The sequence below is a fragment of the Geotrypetes seraphini genome, chromosome 1, assembly GCF_902459505.1.
Source record: "Geotrypetes seraphini chromosome 1, aGeoSer1.1, whole genome shotgun sequence".
NCBI classification, from domain to species: Eukaryota; Metazoa; Chordata; class Amphibia; order Gymnophiona; family Dermophiidae; genus Geotrypetes; species Geotrypetes seraphini.
In genome coordinates, this window is record NC_047084.1 from 198,103,840 (window position 1) to 198,120,867 (window position 17,028).

General features: G+C 41.4%; 1 protein-coding gene across 2 annotated transcripts in view; it reads left to right on the plus strand.

Annotated features, from left to right (window-relative positions):
• Nucleotides 1–11,780, plus strand: part of TLR3 (toll like receptor 3) — a 65,621-nt gene extending 53,841 nt beyond the window's left edge. For both annotated transcript variants that reach the window (XM_033943796.1, XM_033943806.1), the window contains one exon: nt 1,973–11,780. In XM_033943796.1, the coding sequence (XP_033799687.1) occupies nt 1,973–2,198 (226 nt within the window). In that variant the 3' untranslated portion in view covers nt 2,199–11,780. The remainder of the gene's footprint in view (nt 1–1,972) is intronic.
• The last annotated feature ends 5,248 nt before the right edge of the window (nt 11,781–17,028 follow it).

Sequence of the window (17,028 nt, forward strand, 5' to 3'; positions counted from 1 at the left end):
TCTGGTAGTCTTGTCCCTCTTCAGGAGGAGCCTTTGTGGTAGTTCCCTGCTGGGGTTCAGATTGCCAGCCTTCAACATGACTCTGTAACAACCTGTAACAGGGCTCCCTCTAAAGGGCTGCCTCTGCTCTTCCTGGCCTTTAGACACCAAGAGTACCTCTGCTCCCAAGTGCTGCTGGTCTTATCTTATGGAGTGCCTCTAGTGGTACATCTCTGCTGGTACTCAGAATACCAGCTCTCAAAAGAGCTCTGTAATAACCAGTAAAAAGATTTTCCCTATAGAAAGCTATCTCCCAAATGAATATAATGCACAAATATAACTCTTCACAGTGCAAAACTCGTGCAGGGGCATAATCAAAAAAAGCGTCTAAGTCCCCTTTTGGCCTAAGTCCTTAAACGTTCATCCCAGAAGCAGGGAAAGTGTTCATAACCAAAACAAATGTCCATGTTTTGATTATGGCCTTCCTCTGCCTAAACGCCCAATCTCCACTACGTCTAAAAGTACATCCACAGCACGTCTACACTTTTTAGCCATAATGAAACAAAAAAACGCCTAAGCCCCAAACGTCCAACAGAAGGGCTTTTAGGTGAAGGAGGAGCCAGTCCTTCGCCTAAAAGCTGGATGCTGTAACCGGTGTCTGTCAAAAACAACACCGGTTACAGAATCCCCCCCCACACACAATAATCCAGGCAGGAGGGTGCCCAAGCCCTCCTGCCATGTCAAACCACCAACACCCCCCCCCCCCCCGACACGATCGGGGCAAGAGGGAGCCCAAGCCCTCTTGCCCCCCCGACTCAATCTGGAGACCCAATCCAATCTGCAGACAGTCCGGGGGGCTTACTGCTGGTCTGCTAATAGGGCACACCCCAGAAGAAGACAATATTTAAATAAAAGTCTGTGATCTCCCGACGAACAATAACTCCCACAGAGTGAATCCACAGCACTTGGGCATAACAGGCAATACAGAACAAGTAAAAGACTAGAAATGGAAAAATAAATCACGAGCAGAAGAAGCCATAACTCATGCAGCAAGGCTGCAGGAACAAACTGAGCATCATGGGAAGTGTCCAGGGAAGGTACCCTTAGAAGGAGGAGACAAAAATTAATTGAGCCCTGCAGCCAAGGCTAGAGAGGTTACAAGACTCTATGTTGAAGCTTCCAGAGGTTATTGTACAAGAATGGAGGTTTAAGTGACTTAACCAGAGTCACAAAGAGCTGCAGTGGGAACTGAACCCAGTTCCCTGGGTTCTCAGGCCACTGCACCAATCATTGGGCCAGTCCTCCACTCCGTTAGCCTTCTTGCTGCAACTTACAGATGTAAGTGTCCACTTACCTGTGAAAGTATCCACAGATTTATGTGCTCAAGTGGTGCATAAATGCTGGAGCCCAGGTATAGATTTGCCCTTTGATCTGATCCCCTCTTCAGTTCAAGAACGCATGTTCATTAATGAAAGAGAAAAGGTGTCAACTCTGAGGAGTTTCTGCCTTCCTCTTGATCACCTCACAAAATAATTCCTTAAACAAAGCTGAATCCAATGGAATGGGGAGTTGTTGTTTTTCTGTTACCTGGGCCAAACTTATTTATTTTATCTACACTTGTTGCTATACGAGGCTCAAGAACAATAATGAAAGCACTAATATGAACTGCAGAAGAAAGAAGGCATTGTAATATCCCAGTGCATTTGTATCTCCATTAAACTAGCTTGTAATATGGACAGCATATAAAGATGGAATTTAAATAACATGGAGGAAAAGCTTTCCTTATTTTATGAGCTTCAGTTGGAAAAAGATAATTTGGGGTTCTTACTATAAAAAGATTGCTACAGCAAAATTATTAAAATGAGCCTATTGAACTGGGATGCATGTTACTTTATAGAACAGAACTTACTGATGGTATAATATAATCTTATCTCTTTGCAAGAAACCATTCAAGAGTAGCTTTACTAATTATGAATTATATTCTTTGTTTAAGATTCAAGGTGCTCCACGCTTTACAGCAGGCTATCGAGCAAAGTCAGGATTCCATTGTACTTATCTTCCTGGAGGATATTCCTGATTATAAACTGAATCAGATCAACTTGCGAAGAGGCATGGTTAAGTCGCACTGCATTTTGTCCTGGCCTGCCCAGCAAGAACGAGTGAATGCATTCCATCAGAAATTAAAAGTTGCATTGGGCTCCAGCAACCAAGTAAACTAACATTTTGAAAAGAAAGGTGGTATTTTCTTCATTTTGTTGCATTCTAGTGCTGGGATGAGCTGAAAGAAGAAAGGTATTTCTAAAGTTCAGTGCCACTCATGTTCTCAAGGCTGACAGGGGGTAACAAACAAGGCATTTGCCCAAGGCCCCAGTGCTAGAAGGAGCTCCAGGAGCAAACTATGTTCTATTACCATTCCTCAGCCTGTAACCTATTGTGCATCCTGCTTTTCCAGAGCTGAAGACAAGTCTCAAGCCCAGCCATTGCACTTCTTCCTCTTGAGTAACTGATCGTTTCCCTGATGTCCAGTTCCTGCAACTGGTACCCAGCAGGATCAGAGTAATGCACTGCCCCTTCCAATCTCCTGCTGTAAGCTTCTTTCTTGTATAGGATCAGTTTGTCATATGAGCTTTCCAGAGCCTTAAGGTCGCATAGGATCTGCTGTGTATTTACCTTGAGAAAATTGAAGCAGTTCAGGTACTACACTATATAGAAAATCGGAGAAAGAGAGAGAGAGCAAGACTTGAGGTGGCACATATGGTTTGAAGAGGTATAGGGGTGCTCAATAAACTGCAGACAGGGGTGAGGAAGATCAAAATAAGGAGTTGTGGATGGTGTTTAGGAGGTTGAGGATCCAGATTAGAGTGTGAGAACTCAATATGGGGCCAGGGTTGGGGGAGAAGACCTGTACCGTGGTGGGATGTAGTGGAGAAATTAGATGAGACTGAATACCTAGGATCTGGGATGGAGAAGGAGGGAGAAAGCCTTGATCAGGGAGGAGGTAGGAGGGAGATAATTGGGATGAGGGAAGTCATTGGACTGGGTAGGGGGAGGAGGGATACTTGGGATCAGGAGTCAGTAGAAGGAAGGAGAGGACAAGAGCTGGGATGGAGAGGAAGGATAGAGGATCCAGGATTGAGATAGGGAGAGATGAGGTAGCAAAACTGGGTAACAGGTGTGGCGATGCCGGTGCCCGAGTATACGCTGGGCTCCCGACAGCACTCAGAACAGCCTGCGTCCGACGCGCTTCCAGAGAAGGCTGGAAGTCCTGCTGGGCACACAGTTCAATGAAGAATCAAAAAAAGATTCAAAACAGTCAATTTCAAATGAAAATAAAGTCCCACTTTATTGTGGAAATCAATTTTGAACAGGGTTCAGTTCATTCTTTTCCATAAACATAAGAAAACAGGGAAAAGTAAAATTGAGTTGAAAAACACACAACTCACACCTTTCTTACCGGTGTCTCAGGTAAGTAACCGAGTGCAGTCTTAATCATTCTGCCTTTGCAAACAGGCAGTAACAAACTGTCACACTTCCTTTATCAATAAAGACAGTGTTGTGTCCAAGCCTAGATTGAAGCTGGCTTGGCCCCAGCCAACTTAACAGTAGCTGGTGGGGGAGGGGAGTAGCTGAATCCACTAATTATACTCTGTAAGAAACAGAATGCCACAAATGGCCCCACAATCCCAACCTAGGATATTATGTGGATTCTTCCCCCAACTACCTCCCAGGTACACAATCACAATTGTAGCTTTTCTTGCTTTCAAAAACAAAAACATAAATTAAACAGTCCAGCACAATTAAACCTAACAAAAAGGTTTCCAGATCCAGGCACCTTTCCAGGAGCTCAGCACTGCTCCCTTACTGCTCACAGGTGCAAACAGGTTCCCCAGAAAGAAGCCAAAAGTTTGCTAGCATGAGCATACAAAAAAGGAAAAGAAAACCAGCAAAGGTACTTAGCTCTCTTCCATAGGGCAAGCCTCAGTATTCATGGCAGTTTCTAGACAGTCCATGGGTTCTGGTTCAGCTAGCTGGTTGGCCTCAGGGACAGGGGCTGGATCCACCATCTCAACGTCCTGATAGTGGTGAGGCTCAGGAGAGCAATCCTGAAAGCCTCCTTCCTGGGCTGGCCCAGGGTAGACTAACTGCTTCCTCCTCAGTGCAGTCTCAAGAGCATTGAGGCGGCCACGCCCTGTTCTAAGAGGGGGAGGGGCAGCCTGCAGCTTCTGCCTATGTTTCCCAGTGATCCTCATTAAACTCTGCAGCTGGGAGTTAGCTAAGTGAGTAGACTGATTCTGAGGCTGTTCCTGGCTATTACCCTCATAGTCCTCACCTCCCCAGGGTTCTGTGAGCTGGGCTTTGAATGGGAATTCAGAATTTTCCCTACCACTGGTGTCTAGCCTGTCACAATGGTCAGCCCTCTTCAAAGTCAGCTTAGGGTTAGGCAAAGCCTTTTCTTCCACAAGCCGAGTCTTAGGGCTAGGGTTGTGACACAGGGAAGGGGGAGCCAGGGAACAATATCCAGGATGAGCTTAGAGAGTCTGATCCTTTGTTTCTGTCCTAGGCCCTAGATTGTCTTAATGTTTACCTAGCATTCTTTTATTTGTTCTTTTTTATATGCAATTTAATGTCCTTGGATTTTCATTTTTTGATTCATTATGATATTATATTATGCTACTGTGGACATGACGGTAACATCATAAAGGAAGAGCAAATATTATGGGAATGTGTGAGCAAACTATCTAGATAGTGATATTGAAATGTCTAAAAGGTATAAAATTTGGGAAAAAGTGACCTTATTCATCTCCAAAAGTAGATGGAAACCTTCATCTTTAATCAGCTGACTACATTAGAAAAATTTACATCCATTTTTTAAGTTGTAGGTCCATCGAAAAGGATGATCATAAAATTTCCAAGACAGAAAAATTGTTAATAACAGGATCAGAGATAATTCAGGAGTCATTGCTGTTGTTGATGCAACCTAAATCAATAACATGTTTTTTCTTCAATATTAACCTAATTAGGAGGAAATACAGGAACACTCATGTGCATGAAACAAGATGGACACACACAGCATTTGCTTTATTCTCCTCCATATTTTAATAAGAACACTTAACCAGATTTGCAGCAAGACCTTTCATTCTGACACTGACATGGTTTCTCCCAAACACTAGAAGCATGAAACATCTTCTCAGATACAATCTCAAGATATTAAACATGCAGCTACCAAGATATTAAACATGGAGCTACCATCACTATGTAAGAACAGCTCTAACCCAAAAGAAGAATCTCTCTAACCTTGCTATTCCAAGAACTGTTGCAAGTGAAAAGCCTCATTAAAGATAATGGAAGTCGCTTACAGAATTCAAAGATAAGATTATTTTTATAAAACAACAATTTTCATCTCAAGTCACCTGCATAGAACAAGCTAAAAACAAGACTTTCGACTACATCAGCTTTTGCGCTTAAGAACATAAGAATAGCCTTACTGGGTCAGACCAACTAGCCCAGTATCCCATCTTCATGGAGGCCAAACCAAGTCACAAGTATCTGGCAAAAACCTAAATAGTAGCAGCATTCCATGCCACCAATCCAGGGCAAGCAGTGGCTTCTCCCATGTCTGTCTCAATCGCAGACTATGGACTTTTCCTCCAGGAACTTATCCAAACCTTTTTTAAAACCAGCTAAACTAACTGCTCATACCACAGCCTCTGCCAATACATTCCAGAGCTTAACTATTCTCTGAGTGAAAAAATATTTCCTCCTATTGGCTTTTCCAGGAAGATCCAACTACTTGAATGGGACCTGGAGGATCTTAATAATAGATCTCGTCAGAGTAACATCAAAATTTTGTCTTTCAGAAAAAATAAAAGGCTCAGAAATGATTTCTATTTTATCATCATGGCTCCCAAAACTTCTTCAACTAACATGTACACCTCAACTTGTTGATGAGTTGAAACATGCACACAAAACACTGACACATATTATCCAAGTCACCACCTGACCTAGGCCGATAGTTGCAAAATGTTTACGTTTCTAACAAGCTCAAATAATTAATTATTCAATCAGCTCAAAGTATGAAGATCATAATATTTTTATTGTTGTTGACCTTCACAAAAGTATTGTGCAAAGACGACAAAGATTTCTGGCAGTGCATCCTGCTCATACTTTGAAACTCATCAGGTCCAAATATGACCTTTTTTTCCTGGCAACTATAGAATCACCCTAAACAACATCTTGAAATCTTTTGAGGAACCATCCACCCTACATGATTATCTAGATCAAGGTTATCTCATCATGGAAGAAAGCTCTCCTTTACATTCAACAGTCACTTTGAACTCTTTATTTGAGTAAGAACTATTCAATTGCATTTATTCAGATCTTGCTAATTTAACTTTACACTTATATATGTTTATTATACTGATATAAGTAATGGCTTATTCTTTATACAGAAGTGAATGTGCTCCATCTGATTTTAGCCACAAGATGGCACTCACATTGTTGTCTTTGAATTTCAAGTTTTGTTGTTTTAATATTCAGTTGAGCAGTATAAATTTTATCTTTCTTATTCATACAGTTTCTTTAATTGTTGTCATGATGTACCATATTTCTTATTGCTGTTTTAGCAAAAAAAAAAAAAAAAAAGTTTATTACATTGATAGTTTTATGTCCTATAATCTACAAATACTCTATTTAAATGTAAAGGGTCTGAACAATCTCTTTAAGAAACAAAAATTATGGTCCTATGTTAATTCAGTTTCTCCTGATTTCCTTTTCTTTCAAGAGGCTCATTTAAATTCTAAATATACTTATCTACTAAAGCATCCCAAATACACAATGGGCATTTCCTCTCCTACTAAAGGCGGAAAAAAAAAATGGTATTGCTATTTTTTATGACATCATTTTCTAAAATATTACTAGTAGTCTTCCGGACTCTGAAGGGAGATTGGCTTATATTATTACCTCTTTTACCCCCTCCATTTTTTTTTTTTATTACAAAACCGCAAACGCAGTTTTTAACACTGGCTGGCGAGCTGAATGCTCTGCTCAGCTCCCGAGTTCTTATGAGCGTCGGGAGCAGCATAGCGCTTTCAGCACACGCCTGGTGCTAAAAACTGCTTTCACAAAGGGGGGGAGGTTAATAATGAAAATATTGAATTAGTTTGTATCTATGCTCCTAATTGTGATAGCCCACAGTTTTTCAAAACTCTTGCATCAAATCTAAAACATAGTTCCCCTATATCTATCATCATAGGCAGAGATTTTAAACTCTCTTAATCCTTTGCTCGATAAGCAATCTAAATCAGTGTTTCTCAACTCAGTCCTGGAGTGCCCCCTTGCCAACCAAGTTTTCAGGATATCCTGAATGAATATGCATAAACTTGATTTGCATACACTACCTCCATTATATTCAATTTCTTTCATGCATATTCATTCAGGATATCCTGAAAACCTGACTGGCAAGGGGGTACTCCAGGACTGAGTTAAGAAACACTGATCTAAATGCCCTACCTCATCCTCTAAAAGTAGACATATTTTGGCAAATATCATGAAAAATTTAAATTTATATGATATTTGTAGATTGTTAAATCCATCTAAAAAAGATTTTACTTTTCACTGTGTTCCCTATAACTAACAGTCTAGAATTGACTTTTACCTAATATCAGGCTCCTTAGTTCATATAGTAACATCTGCACTGATCCTCTCCACCACATTTTCTGATCAGGCACCAATCTCCCTATATCTAGCTCTTGATGATTTAAATCAGTGGTCCCCAACCCTATCCTGGAGGACCACCAGCCAGTCAGGTTTTCAGGATAACCTTAGTGAATATGCATGAGAGAGATTTGCATATAACGGAGATGACAGGCATGCAAATCTGCTCTATGCATATTCATTAGGGCTATCCTGAAAACCTGACAGGTTGGTGATCCTCCAGGACAGGATTGGGAACCACTGATTTAAAGCATACAGTTAAATCATAGAAATTTGATGCTAAAATGTTAGAAGAAACAGGTTTTAAGAAACACATCCAAACTAATGTCCAAGTTTACTTCTTATATAATACAATAGGTGATACATTAATCGTTTGTGGGATGTGTTCAAAGCTTATCTTAGAGGATCTATCATAGGCAAAAAGTACTGAAAGCTAAACCCCAAGAACTAGAAACAGAAATTAGAAATTTAGAACAATATTTAAAATCTCTTTTATATTCAGCTTTTCAAAAACTATGCAGTTTAAGATCAGAATACAATTTAATTCATAGTAAAATTGTTCAGAATCAATTACTTTCACTAGCTGCAAGATACTTCTTGGAAAATAATAAAACAGGTAGAACCTTGGCAACTTATCATTGAGATAAACAAACCAAATCCAGAGTTGTCACTCTTAAAAACATTGCCACCAACTCTCTTATCACCTCAAATATGGAAATGTTACAGTTGTTTCAATAATTTTATCAAAACTTCTATTCCTCAGATTGGAAAACTATATTTGATTATTTTGATGCTTTCCTAACTAAATTGCATCTCCCACAACTATCTCAACAAGTTTTAAACTCTTTGCTTTTAAAGAAATCAATTCTGCTATCAAATCCCTCCCTTTAAATAAAGCCTCTGGCCCAGATGGCTTTTCTGCCAAATTTTATAAATCATTTAATTCCATAATGTCTCCCATTTTATATTTATTTTATCTCATTTAGTAGACAATTAATATAGATATGGTTCCTTTACAGAAGCTCAAATTATTGTTTTACTTAAACCAAAAAGGACAAACTACAGACCCATTTCCCTAATTAACCTTGACAATAAAATATATGCCAAGATTTTATAAATAACATTAAACCATATCCTAACATCCTTAATACATCCAGACCAACATGATGTCATGTCCAGCTGATCCACTACTGATAATGCTAGATTGTTTTCCAATATTTTCTCCTTAGCCCAGAACCATCCTACCGAGCTAGCTGCCCTCTCTTTGGACACAGAGAAAGCCTTTCAATAGAGTTGAATGGAGATATTTATTTAGCGTTCTTCTTAATTTCAGATTTGGTCATAAATTCATTCTATCTCTGTACAAAAGTTACAATAGTTAACAATAGATCTACACCTTTCTCCGAGACTAGAAATTGAACTCTTTGCTTTATGTGTAAACAAGTTAATAGAAGATCTGTCAGTAGAGTCTCATACTGTAAAATTATCCCTTTATGCAGATGTTCTTTAATTTATACGTCTACTGTGTCCATCATATTTTAAATTTAATAGACTCCTTTTGTACAATATCTGGCTATAAAATAAACTGGAACAAGATGGAATGCCTAAAGCTTCACAACGATATTGTAGTTTCAGATCTGGCCCAGTTCCTCTTCTTATGCAAATGTAATACATTAAATATTTGGGTATTTTTCTTGGGCATTCTTTTCCAGAAGCAATTACTGAGAATATTAATTATACAATTAAAAACATCAAATAAACCTTTTCTAAACGGTCCCCTCTTTATATGAGTTGGTGGGATCAATTGGAGGCAATAAAGATGGCCACAGCACCTAAGATCAATTATACTTTCAGTGCGCTTCTGGTCAAACTCCCCAGCTCTTTCTTCAAAACGACTGACAAAATACTACTTGATTTTCTATGCAAATCAAAGCCACCACACATTGCTACCAGACTTAAAAGTTTCCAAGATCCTTAGGTGGAGTAAACGTCTCTGACTTTCCTAAATATCATGCAACTTTTATAATTAGCAAAGGTCACATAGTTGAACACAAAAGCCAAGGCAAGGGAGGTGTCCTTTAAACCAAAAGTAAATCTTTATTGTGTAAAAACCAGTTCCAACAAACACCTTCCTCAGGGGACACTATAAAACATATAAAACACAAATAAATTATACAGATAAAATGAAATAAAGGGGGTCTTTTACTAATGTGTGCTAGCCAATTTAGCACGCACTAAATGCTAACACGTTCATAGAATATATATGTCTAAGAATGCATCAGAGTGACATGCATGTGTGAAGTATGGTGTAGGACAAATGTCAAAATTAAAGTGGAACACCAATAGGGTATATAATGTGATTTAAATCAAGGGAAAAGACCTCAAAATACCCCAAGAATGCAATCAATAAGTCACAATCATATTGGGGTTGGGTATCATCATAGGTCAAAAACCCTTGAATTAAGATAAGTGCTTATTGATATTTTTGGGAAGCCAGTCAAAAAATTTTCCTGAATACATAATTGCTGTTTTTTTACAATGCTCATTGATAAGAAGAAAGTAACAACAACAAGAAGAAAGTAATAGAAAGTAGATAGAAAAAATTGTCAATTAATAAAATAAACAAAACACATAAAATTGAGTTTATAGATTATTAATTAAAAATTCAAGGGTTTTTGACCTATGATGATACCCAACCCCAATATGATTGTGACTTATTGATTGCATTCTTGGGGTATTTTGAGGTCTTTTCTCCCTTGATTTAAATCACATTATATACACTATTGGTGTTCCACTTTAATTTTGACATTTGTAGTTTTGGACACCGTTTGGTTTTCAATCATTTCATTCAGTTTATACTGGGTAGGACAAATGTCAATGTAAGCTTAAGATTCCAAAAATGAGAGACCATAAAACAATCTAAAACCATAGTCAAGGTAAAACATTATAGGGCTCATAATCAAAAGTTTAAAACGTCCAAAAACCAAGTCAGTACTTGGATGTCCTAATAGCAGGGACATCCAAGTGGCGATAATCAAAACCAACTTTCTGGACATGCGGCAGCACTTCTAAGCTGCTGTGCATCCAGAGAGCAAAGGGGCATTCTGGGAGGTGTGTTATGGGTGGGAATCAGACGGGCTTCAATCTGGACGTACCCCAGCCATAATCAAAACTTTCCAAGAAGGAACTTAGATGCAGGCAGTTAGACCTGTTTGAGTTGCATCTAAGTTCCACAAAGGTGCCCAAACTGACAAGACCACCACTGGAGGATTTAAGGCATGACCCTTCCTTACTCCCCCAGTGGTCACGACCCCCTACCACCACCCAAAGAATGAAAAAAAGCCAACAAAAAACCATGGGCTTCCCATCAGCTGATCGTGGCAGAAGGAATCCCCATTAGCTGAGCCAGTTTCAGAGGATTCATGGTGACTCAGCTGATGGTTATTCCCCTTGTCAGGATCAGCTGAGTCATGGAGTCCTACACCCCTCCCCCTGACATCCCCCACATCGCCCTGACATCTCGATATTCCCCGTATCCCCCTTCACATCCTGACAACCCCCTAATATCTCATACCTCCCCTGACATCTCTTGACCCCCCATGTCCCCCAACATTCCTAGGGCCCCCTTCCAAATCCTCAGAACCCCCCATACCTTTGGAAGAGCAAATGGCAGGAGGAAAGCTCTCTCCCTCCTGCCTACAGGGCTGTGTGCTACAATGACGGTGCTTCCGCCTCCAAATACATATAGAGATGCAGTGGGAGTGGTCGAAGGCCCTGCTTGGTTCAAAAATCACCATTTTAGCCAATCGGAGCCTTCAGCCCCTCCCACACCCAAAAGTTTAAATTGGCTAAAAATGGCAATTTTTAGATAATCAGGGCCTTGGGCCACTCCATTGCATCCTAAGATGCATTGGGAGGGGGAAGCCCCATCATTATAGCACGAGGGAATATGTAGCATGAAATGGTTTTATAATTCTGATATGATCTTAAAATATGTAGCATGATATAGTTAATGTTGCTGGGGTTATGAATTTTGAATTTGAATTATTGCCTGACCCAATAGATCATTTATTCTGAGGCACTTAAAGTAAAAATGATATGGTTTTACAATTCTGCTTGGAGTTACAGTATATTAATTTGATGGATTTAAAAGTGAATTTCTGATGTGGTCTTTGAGCCAACCAAGCCGTCTGTTCAGAAAGGTATTAAATGCCCCATTCAATAGAGCACAAAAGAAAGGACTGAGCCATCATCTTCAAAAAGTGTTAAGTATACCTATTCAGATAACACAAAAGACATGGCCAGGGTGGATACCAGAGCTAAACAGAACTTTAACAGGATGTAGATCAAACAGAAGCTCTTCACATCAAATTCATCTCTGACTACAAGATCAATAGAAGCTCTTCACACCATTTTAAGCTACTCAAAGAAATTAGGGATCAGAGGAAAACCACTCTGACATATTCACACCACATCCAGTACAGACAGGAACAATACTCTGTATTGGGATATTCTTTTAAGCCATTGTGATTCAATCACAGCACCAGGTGGGAACAGGGAAAAAGGCTGAACTGCTATGCATCATGGGTCTAGAGACCTAGGATTCTATTTTTAGAACAGGTCTCAACCCTATAAATATGAAGTGGAATCTTTTCTAAGGAAGGGAAGACACTCTCTTTCCCTCTGGAACCAGCCTGGATCAAGCTACAACTCTTCTTCTCCCTGAATCATCTGGATCACCATGCTGCCTCACTAGGCTGTGCGGCCTCTTCCCCATTTCAAGGACTATTCACATTGTGAGTAACTCTTTGAATCCAGATAAATTGATCCTTCTGCTTTAGCAATATTTGTCTTGTGTAATCCTATTATCTTTGTTCAGAAATATCCTATCTGTAACTGCTTCTACCTGCTTGATTATAATGCTTTTAAATAAATTTTCAGATTGTTTATAAATGTTTTGAATCTTAGTCATATATACTATGGGGCTCATAATCAAAAAAAGTCTAAAAAGTGGCCTAAATGGGTACTTGGACGATCAAAAAGCCTGATCGTCCAAGTACCCATAATCAAAGCTGGTTTTAGATGTATCTAAAACCAGCTTAGGCCTTTCCCCTGCCTCTAAACGCACAAAGAGAAAAGAGGCGTTTTTAGAGGAGGGGGAAGGGTGGGCAGTGGGCTGACCTATACCTAGGCGTACAACACGTATAACCAAAGATTTTGACAGGTTGCCTAGTCGGCACTTATACCTTTTGACTTAGACCAAGTCAAAATAGGTATAAGTGCCGAAAAAGGGGCCGCTGAGCTGATAGCGGCTGGCGTGATCAGTTCAGCGGCCCAGCAACCTACCCACCCCCCACCTCAACCATCACAGCAGGAGAGATGCCCCATCTCCCCTACCGCAATGTGATCACCCCTCTACCCGAACTGCCGCGACCCACAGCAGGAGAGATACCCAATCTCTCCTGTCGTGGGTTGTGACAGTTCGGGTAGAGGAGTGATCGCATCGCGGCAGGGAATATGGCCAATCTCCTGCTGTGATACAGCACCCCCCAAACACACTATTGGGGCAGGAGGGAACCCAAGCCCTCTTGCCCCGTCAAACCGCAACCCCCCCTGCCGACATCGGGGCAAAAGGGAGTCCAAACCCTCTTGCTTCGTCGAACCGCGACCCCCCCCCCCAAGTCTGATGGGGCCAGGAGGTAGACCAAACCCTCTTGGCCCGGCGATCTCCAACCCCCCTCCCCCCACACGATCCAGCCAGGAGAGAGCCCAAGCCCTCCTGGCCCGGCGACACCTTCTAACCCCTACCCCCACTAAAACACGGGCGACCAACAAGTTTTAAGGTATGGGGAAGGGGGGTTGGGGGGTCAGTGGGGGGTCGTGGGTCAGCGGGGGGCCAATAGGGGTTCGGGGGGTGGTCGTGGGGGGTTGCGTCGAGGGCAGGAGGTTTTAGTGGGGGGCAGAGGGTGTTGCCAGGCCAGGAGGGCTTGGGCTCCCTCCTGGCTGGATCATGTGGGGGGGGAGGGTGGTTGGAGATCACCAGGCCAGGAGGGCTTGGGCTCCCTCCTGGCCCCATCAGACTCGAGAGGGTTGGGGATCGCGGGCAAGAGGGCTTGGGCTCTCTCTTACCCCAATGTCATCAGGGGGGGTCACAGTTCGATGGGGCAAGAGGGCTTGGGCTCCCTCTTGCCCCGATGTCAGCGGGGGCATTGCGGTTCAATGGGGCAAGAGGGCTTGGGCTCCCTCTTGCCCTGATGTCATCGGGGGGTGTCGCAATTCGACGGGGCAAGAGGGCTTGGGCTCCCTCTCACCCCGATATTGTCGGGGGGGTTCGCGGTTTGATAGGGCAGGATGGCTTGGGCTCCTTCCTGCCTCGATCATTGTATGGGGGGGAGATTCTGTAACCGGTGTTGTTTTTGACAGACACCGGTTACAGAATCCAGCTTTAGGCGAAGGACTGGTTCCTCCTTTGCCTAAAAGTTCTTGTTTTGGACGTTTGGGGCTTAGGCTTTTTTTAGGTTGATTATATGGTGTAAGTTTAGACGTAGTGGTGTTCTGGACGTTTAAACAGCTGAATGTAGAGGCAGGCCATTATAAAAAAAAACCCTCCTTTTGGACGTTTTTTTTGATAATGGACATTTTCCCTGCTTCTACTTTCAACGTTTAAGGCCTTAGGCCAAAAGGGGACTTAGATGGTTTTTTTTTTATTATGCCCCTCTAAATATTTATTTAGCTAAGTTTTAATCAAGCGAGCTAACTTTCCCCAAATTAATAGTTCTTTATAATATATGTTTCTCTAAGCCAGAGAGGGATATATATTATTGGTGGAGTTCCCTTCATTTAATAATAATTTTTGTAAAAGCAGGAGGGAAGGAGTTTACCTCCTGCTGTTTGCTCTTCCAAAGGTACAGGGGGGTGTTTCCAGGGATATGGGAGGGGGCCCAATAATGTTGGGGGGATATGGGAGGGGTAGAGATGTCAGGGCTGGTACAGGATATCAGGGGGATGTCGGGATGTGAGGGGGATAGGGATATCAAGGGGATGTTGGGATAGTCAGGGGGATATCAGGATGAGGGGAATGTCAGGGGGAGGGGTGTAGGGCTCCGTGCTCTGCTGATCCTGGCAGGGGGAATCCCCATCAGCTGAGCTGCCATAAATCTCCTGAAACCAGCTCAGCTGATGATTCCTTCTGCTGCAATCAGACAAGGTAATTGGTGGGTACGTCTACAAAACTTGGTTTTGTACATTTTTCGTATGGACGTTTTTATTTTTGAAAATGGACAAAAAAGGTAGACGTCCTAAGGACCAAAACTTATGCCTTGCTCCTTTTCAAAAATAAAAGATAAGACGTTTGGCAGCTTTGAAAATGGACATTTTTCCTGTTGGGTTTGTGGACATTTTGCACAAAATGTCCAACCTCAAACTTAGGTACATTTTGTATTATGCCCCTCCACATATACATACTGTATATGAAGGTGTTTGCACATGCCAAACTAGGATCCTTGTTGGGACTGGTTTTTACACAATAAAGATTTACTTTTGGTTGAAAGAACACCTCCCTTGCCTTTCTTTTGTGCTGTTGGTATCCTAAGGCGAGGCTTTCTCTGTTTGCCTGCTTGAACACAAATCCCACAATACATCCCTTATTTCCTCCCTTTTGGCTCATACTTGAACAAGAAATTAGTAGCAAGGTTCCCGCTGCCCTCTCCAGTCTCCTCCACGAAAAACCATATTTGCGGTTTTTCAAGATTTGCGGGGGTTCCTGGAACGGAACCCCCGCGAATTTCAGGGGAGTACTGTACTTGAATATAAACCTAGATTTGGGGGACAAAAAAGGTCCAAAAATGGGGGGCCCGGTTTATATTCAAGTCAGATACATTACGGACCTCTCCCCTGGCCTACTTTGAGCCTTGCTTGTCCAGTGGTGAGCCAGGGCAAGAGCAATCCTCCTATGCTCCTGCCCTGTGCAGTCTCACTACTCAAATTGGCTGATGTGAGTTCCCACAGTAGTTGCTATGTTTATTTACCATCTTTTCATGAAGAGATTCATCAAAGTGATTACAATAGATTGAAAAGTAATCAGGTACTCTTAAGTATTTTCCCTATCTGTCCTTGCAGGCTCACAATATAACTGTGGTACCTGGGGCAATAAAATAATTAAGTGGCTTGCCCAGAGTCAAAAGGAGCAAACTGGGATTGAACTCACAATCTCAGGGTGCTGAGGCAGCAGTTTTAACTACTAGGCCATTCATCCCCACAGTAACCTTGCAAGGCTGACATAAGTTCAGTTTATATTCGAGTCAACCTTTTTTCCCATTTTTGGAAGGAAAAAGATTACTTTGGTTTGGATAGGTTTATATTTGAGTATGTGCATTTACATTACATAGGTATTTAAACATCTCTATCATATCTCCCCTCTCCTGCCTTTTCTCCAAAATATGCAAATTGAGATCTTTAAGTTTGTCCGCATATGCCTTATGATGAAGACCACATACCATTTTAGTAGCATCCTCTGGACCGACTCCATCCTTTTTATATCTTTTTGAAGGTGCGGCCTCCAGAATTGTTCACAATATTCTAAATGAGGTCTCACCAGTCTTATACAGAGGCATCACTACCTCCTTTTTCCTACTGGCCATACCTCTCCCTATTCAACCTAGCATCCTTCTAGCTTTCGCTGTCACTTTTTCAAACTGTTTGGCCACCTTAAGATCATCACATACAATCACACCCAAGCCCCGCTCTTCTGTCATGCACATAAGTTCTTCAATTGTATAATCTAAGTGCTACCTTTGAGTCTTTTATGGAAACAATGGTCTAGAATACTAACACTTACACACATATGTGCACATTAACTTGCGTAAACAGAAACAAGGCACCTAGGTGCTATTCAACAAATACCCATTTAACTTGTATATCAAGAGGTCATACACAAGGTGGGCAGGGAACAGGTGGATTTTCACTTACATGTGTAAGTTAAAGACTACTTTTAAGATAGGGATCCTCAAATCCAGGGCTCAAGGTCTACAATCTAGCCTGGTTTTCAGGAATCCCACTATGAGTATGTATGAAAAATAGAAGCATCAAATGCATACATATTTATTGTGGAAATACTGAAAATTAGGCAGGGTTGTGGACCCTGAAGACTGTATTTGAGGACCCCTGCTATAAAATAAAAGGTCATGAATTTGATTTATTACTTTTCTGTGAATGGGAGATATGAATCGCTTGTTCACTCTTTCCAAAAATATTAGGACTAGGGGGCGTGCAATGAAGCTACTAAGTAGTAGATTTAAAACAAACTGAAAAAAATAGTTCTTCACACAACATGTAATT